This window comes from Dufourea novaeangliae, unplaced genomic scaffold (assembly GCF_001272555.1).
Source record: "Dufourea novaeangliae isolate 0120121106 unplaced genomic scaffold, ASM127255v1 scaffold64, whole genome shotgun sequence".
Classification (NCBI taxonomy): Eukaryota; Metazoa; Arthropoda; class Insecta; order Hymenoptera; family Halictidae; genus Dufourea; species Dufourea novaeangliae.
This window is the reverse complement of record NW_015373954.1, coordinates 2,920,444-2,927,178: the sequence shown is the minus strand read 5'-3', so window position 1 is coordinate 2,927,178 and position 6,735 is coordinate 2,920,444. Positions and strand designations below refer to the sequence as shown.

The window sequence follows — 6,735 nt, the reverse complement described above, 5'->3', positions numbered from 1 at the left end:
TTTTGCTCTCCCCACTCTATTACTTATTATTCTCATTTAAACAAAATTTGTATCATCTAGTAAACATTCAGTACATATATTATTGGATCTTATACAACTCAATCATTAATCTCATCTTATTAAAAACTTGTTTTACTCCTCTGAAAATAGCAAAAAAGAGCTTGAGTCGAATCTGACCCGACCTTACCAAATATGACCTTAAAACTCCCCTTACCATTCGAGGGTTTCGAGGGTTTTAACTGTATTCCCATGTAACCCCAAAGTCCATACAACAAGACTTTCCCCATAAAATCAAAACCAAAAAAATAAAGAAAAAGAAATAAAGTCCCTAACTCGATTCCCATTCCTCTGTTTCCAGGTCACCGGTGAAACTCGACGTCCCCCCTTGCCGGTTAAACATGTAGAATCATCAGCCGGAGGTTGAAGAGCCTAAGCCCAGTCGCCATCGGTCGCCCAGAGATCATCATCCTTGAAACGGCCGAGTATATTAGCTCCGTCGGTGGTGTGGGTATCGGATCCCGTGCGATTACGTTCTGGCAACGTTCCCGTGGGACAAGAAACTTGGCAAGTGGCAACGCCCTTACCCGGCTAGAATGAAGGCCAACCTGGTACGTCGGCTCGTCGGCACGTCCGTGACCTAAGGCCTTCGCGCCCCTCCGTGGCCGCCGGTCACGAGTCTCTTCCGGCCCGAAGAAGAGGAACAAGGCCAAGGGGAAACCGCGCGCCGGTGTGTTCTAACCGGGTGGACCGAGTATGACGACGATCGTGAGCACCTCCGAGCCAACGGAGGTGTCCCCGGTGGACGTGACTACGTTGTTGAACGCGATCTCGACGACCACCGAGGACGGTCAGTTCGTGAACAGCACCTACACGAACGATCAGAAGTGGTCCGTTCCGGCGACGATCGCGAAAGGCTGTCTGCTCGGCTCGATCATCGTGACCGCGGTGTTTGGTAATCTTCTGGTGATGGTGTCGGTGATGCGTCACCGGAAGCTACGTATCATCACGAACTACTTCGTGGTCTCGTTGGCCCTGGCCGATATGCTGGTCGCGATGTTCGCGATGACGTTCAACGCGAGCGTACAAATGACCGGCAGATGGCTGTTCGGTTATTTCATGTGCGACGTATGGAACTCGTTGGACGTGTACTTCAGCACTAGCTCGATACTCCATTTGATGTGTATCTCGGTGGATCGTTACTGGGCGATCGTGAAACCGTTGAAGTATCCGATCATCATGACAAAAAGGGTGGCCGCCTATATGCTGCTCGCCTGCTGGATCATGCCCGGATTCATCTCGTTCATGCCGATCTTCATGGGCTGGTACACCACTGTCGAGAATAGCATGCATAGACGGAAGCATCCCGATCTCTGCGAGTTCAAGGTGAACAAGGTCTACGCGATATTCTCGTCGAGCATCTCCTTCTGGATACCGTGCACGATCATGACCCTCACGTACTTCGCGATATTCAAGGAGGCGAACAGGCAGGAGAAGCAGATGCACAGCCGTATGGGGAACGTGATGCTGCTCAGCCACAGGCCCAGCAAGGATCTGAACAATCTGAATGGTGAGCTGAACAGCGCTGGCTCGTCGAAGACGTTGACGTTGAACGAGATCAGCACCGATCATCAGCACACGCCGACGAAGGACAAGAACATCATGAAGATGAAACGGGAGCACAAAGCTGCGAGGACGTTAGGCATCATCATGGGGACCTTCATAGTGTGCTGGTTGCCATTCTTTTTGTGGTGCGTGGCTCCTCCCCTTCGTCAATTTGTACACAGGTTGTTTCAGAATTCTTGTCGCACGGCCCTGGTAAAAACGGCAGAAAAATCTCCTTCAGACCATCGAATAGCCAAACCCTTTTTTAATATATACCCTAAACCGTGTAGCTAACGTATCAGTGTACTCAGAGAAATCATAGCTGAAACTGTGTCCCATGACGACACTTGCAAGGCTTGAGACTTTCGAGTGATTATTTATTACACACCCTCTTAGTGGTTGTTAATATACATGTAATATATACTAAATATTATACTTTTTTAGTAGATAGACACTCCATAATAGGTGCAAAAACTGTTTTTTTGTTTGGTATTTCACTAATTTTCAATTATTCCATAAAAAATTTCTTTTTGGGCATTCCAGACAAATGAAACTTATTAGAGAGCTCAAAAAAAAAATCAATGGTGTCTTATTACTTTTTAACAAAAACGATCTTGCCAGGCCACTATTCTGTCTATAATTGGGTCACTTACAAAGTGTCTGGCTATTTAATGGTATAAAGGAAATTTTTTTGCTCCTTCTATCAGGGCTGTACAACAAAAATTATGGAACAACCTATGCACGTGGAAAAACTCGCCTTTCTCGTTCTCCACGCGATTGTCAGTGGGTGTTAACGAACGACCACGAGAATTCCACGTCGTTGTCCAAGTGCGCTTCCATCGAAGCGGATCTCCTACGCTTCGTTGAATTGTTGATTTTTCTCGCGGACGTTCCGTTCAGTGTCACATGAAAATTGAGAAAGATCGCGTGTGTGTGTGTGTGTGTCTGTGTGGGTGTGTGGGTAACGCACATGTGCATATCCCGCTCGCGTAACGGTTCCAATTGTTCTCGTTAGTTTAAAACGTAATTAAGTAAATACGTCGGCCGGGGACGCGGCCGGTTGTGTGGAATATGTATAGTGATCAACCCGTAACGTCGACTACAGAAATTCCGAAAATGTTCCTTTACTCGGACCCAGTTCGATTTTTGTTCTGCTAATCATTTGTACATCTTTCAGACTTTTATGTTTAGATTGTCAGCCTCGGAATTTCGGGAGAGTACCATTAACATAACTTATTCCACTTTAATCGAATCTATTATTTTCTCTTATAGAAACCTTATGGTCTACTTGAATATTTCAACCATTATATTTCAAGAAAGATTTCAAGTATTATATTTTCTGTATTTTTAAGTATGAAGTGTTAGAGTTTCTCGTCACTGGATCCCCTTAAAATTTTCTGCCATTATCAATTACACAGAATAGTTTCTTTCTAAAGTAATATGCTGTAGGCATACACGGTTATGCAGAGTGACCATTGAAACTTATATAGAATAATTAAAGCAAAAACTAGTCACGGAGATCTATGTCAACTATCCAAGCTGTGAAATCCCTTTAAAGGTTTCAAACGTCTCTCTTTCCACCATCTTGAATACCCTCCATAAAACACTGTATGTACACAGTGTATTCCTTAATAATTAAACTATTCTGAGCAACCAATAACATTACCCTAACTGCTTGATTTTAACTATAAATTTAAAAATGATTGCGTGCAATTCCACTTAAATGGAATGAATAATCACGTACATTAAATCGAGATCAAAATCTCCACAGCGAGTTTGTAAAGAAAGGGGTGAAATGACGTGGTCTGACGTTTACTTTGCGCTTCCTTCTATTTTTTTTTCTTATTTAGTAATATATTTAAAGGAATTTTATCTTCAAGGTACGTCGTCACGACCCTCTGCGGCGAGCCCTGTCCGTGTCCCGACGTCGTGATCGCGCTCCTATTCTGGATCGGATACACGAACTCGGCGCTGAATCCGTTGATTTACGCGTACTTCAATCGGGACTTCCGAGAAGCCTTCAAGAATACGCTGCAGTGCGCTTTCTGTTCGCTCTGCAGACGAGAGCCGTCCGACCTCGAGGCGCTTGATTTCCGTCGGCCGTCCCTAAGGTACGATCTGGTCTGACACATTGAGGTACGCACCACATTCTATCGCTTTTCTCGCTTCCCTATTTCGTCCCCTTCCCTCTCACATCCCATCGACGCTTAACTGTTCGACGAGACCACGTCTTTTTGGAACACATATTTTCAACCTTTAATTTCTATATGTCTACCGTGTGTTTCATGACAGATAAAGATTCACCTAACCGATAGACATGGAACAGAAAAGTGAAGAAAGTGTACTTTGCATTTGATTTTCTTCCGAATATATAGGCTAAATGTTTCAAATACTGCCAGTGTCCCTAATACTGCCACTTTACTTATTTTACTTAATAAAAACGTATCGTATAAGGAATTGTTTACAAAAAATGTAATTATTAAATTGGGACTCTAATTTACAAAAAACAAATACTTGTATATACCTAGTATTTGAAAAATAATGGTTTACCCTAGGTTAGTTTCAAAATTGTAGAAAGAATTGAAAAATGAAAGAAACTCGACACTGTTACAACTTTTATCTATCAAAACAGAGAATGTACAGTGATATTAAGTTCACCAATCACGATGTATTGTCCCCCCATTCGAATATCGACAGTTTCAAGCGGTAGAATCCGACAGATCGCATTCCAATATATCCTTTTAACCACTGATCCGGATCACGTACAGCTTGGAAATCACAGTTAAAAAAGTTTAATGCCGGCTGCAGTCTTGGCGCGCAAGTAACCGCCATAAAACCGGTGGGATGATTAGAAAACGGGGAGGAAGAGAACATTACTTTTAATTCCGCGAGCGTGAAAGTAGGGCAACGTCGAGAACCGGATGCTCAACCTTTTTTTTCACGCAAATGCGAGCATAACTCAGGAAAACGCGTGCTTCTTCCCTCTCGTTTCACCTCCTTTAAAGTGGTTTTACGGGGGAGAAAGAAAGAAGAAAAAAAAACGAAGGAAGAACGAGAGGAAGCAAAAGCATTTTTTTTCTCGTGCTTTAAAAGCCTGGCGGCGAAACTTCCTCTCTGTTATGAAATTCTGATAGTTCTTTGGACAAGACGCGATTCTCGAGAATCTTCGCGCAAGTTGATACCACTTTCGTTTCGTTACTTTTCGTTTCGCAGCTTGGTTTCCCTTAGATTGTCACCTTTCGTAATGGGACGTCGTAATTTTTATTGTTAGAGTAGCATCAAGGTATTTAGGCAGACGTCGGTTGTTCCTCCTTATTTCAGTCTGAAAATTGAACGTACTAATTTATTATTTAACGTTCAATTTTGATTGTAAAACATAGGTGAGGGTGATTTTGTATTCGTAAAAGGGAGTGGAATAATTCCCCATTTCCAATGTAAATTCAATATAACCTGAGTGGGACTTTACATTGGCCAAGATGGCAGCCATATTAAACATCGTAGACTCCTTTTCGCATAAGTACGTATTATTTAATCTACCTTTATCATCCAAAATTAATGTATACTATGACTGACCAATGTTTCAAATGAGCTTAAATACTTCCTTTATACAGTTAATTAATTAAGTGATTTCAAGCCTCGAATCCCCCCCATATTCGAAAACCGATTACAATAACCAAGCGATGAAAAATTTTCGAAAAACCAAGACCACACCCACTGTTCGATCGAACGAACCCCAAACTGTATTGGTGTCGTTTTCCATTTCTGCTTGCAGGTACGACGACCGCACTAAGAGTATATACTCCGAGACGTACGTCAAGCACATCGACCGACGAAGATCGAGCGAGTTCGGTAGCAGTCTCTGAGATGAGATCGGGGGAGCAACTTTATACGTTAAACTGCATTCGCAATAAGACACACGCGTAATACGCCCACACCTATACATCCGTACCGTCATCCACATACATCACGAACACATCCACAACATACACGTAACAGACGATAAACAAGTACCCGATTGAAATACGCGTAGACACGCGACCAAAGATTCTCCGTTACGTTGCCAAAAAAAAAGAAAGAAGTAAAAAAGAATAAAGTAAAAAAGAAGACAGAAGGAACAACACACGAAAATCTCACCCAAATACTCGTATTTCCGACATTATTTCGAACGGTCCCCGATTATTTCCGGTTTCGGCCAACGGAATCGTCGGCTCGAACGACAAGAGCCATTCGAACGTGTTCCGTAAAGCCTCTTTCACGCTTGAACGTTTCGACCAACGGCAAAATACGAAAAAAAAAATAAATACATTTTCAGATGGGCTGTTCGAATTTACAGGAACCATTGAAAATATATTGTATTTTCGATACTTCGTCGATTGGGGATCGAGTGATCTTGAAAGTGGAGATCCGGCTTAATGCACGCTCGATGGGTCTCGTAGCAGCTGGAAATGGAATATTCTTTTCTGTAACTGTAAAATTGTACGGTCATTTTTTCTTTGGAATCATCGTGTATCGCAGGATAAAATAATTTTTTTGCAGTGAAAATTTAAGCCACAACTATTGGTAACGATACCGAAGATAGAATTTCTTTGAACTGCAAAGAATACAATTAATCGATAACTGTTCGAAGGCTCCTCCGTACTGAGCGTACAGACGTCATGAACACTCACTGCTGAGGAGCCTTCGAACACTCATCGATGATTTACTGTATCACGTTTCTCGAATATTTTGCAAGCACACTGTGGATATTTATAAAAAATGGAACAATATTAAATCGAAGAAACTGATTTCCTCGAAAGCTTTAACAACTCAACATTGAAGTCAAAATCTCTTCAAAACAATAATTGTTGTATTTTATACACAAATAACCATTCACAGAAAAAGAATTTCTATTTTACAAAATGGAATAAGAGTCGTCAGTGAAGCGATGTCGTGGCGCAATTTTCGAAACCGGAAGTACACGGAGCCAGGGGAACACAGGGACATTGCCAAACCATCGCAAAGAAGCACACGTGTACATATGCATACACACACACACACACGTGTACAGCGTATGGATCGCGTCACCATTGCCAAAGATAATATTGTTAAGCGATGTTTCCGTGACGAAATCGGGAGAACGATCCAGGCGAGGGC

The 6,735-nt window shown here is 42.4% G+C and overlaps 1 protein-coding gene across 2 annotated transcripts; it reads left to right on the top strand.

The window, feature by feature from the left end:
* The first annotated feature begins 753 nt into the window (after positions 1-753).
* LOC107186249 (octopamine receptor beta-2R-like) lies at positions 754-5,875 on the top strand. 2 transcript variants are annotated; one of them, XM_015574076.1, is made up of 3 exons: positions 754-1,748; positions 3,483-3,713; positions 5,375-5,875. In XM_015574076.1, exons 1-3 carry the CDS (start codon positions 754-756, stop codon positions 5,463-5,465), a joined length of 1,317 nt encoding a protein of 438 aa, XP_015429562.1. In that variant the 3' UTR covers positions 5,466-5,875. The 2 variants fall into 2 exon arrangements, with proteins under 2 accessions (XP_015429562.1, XP_015429563.1); XM_015574077.1 differs by having other exon boundaries at positions 3,483-3,738; positions 5,375-5,430.
* Positions 5,876-6,735: the final 860 nt, after the last annotated feature.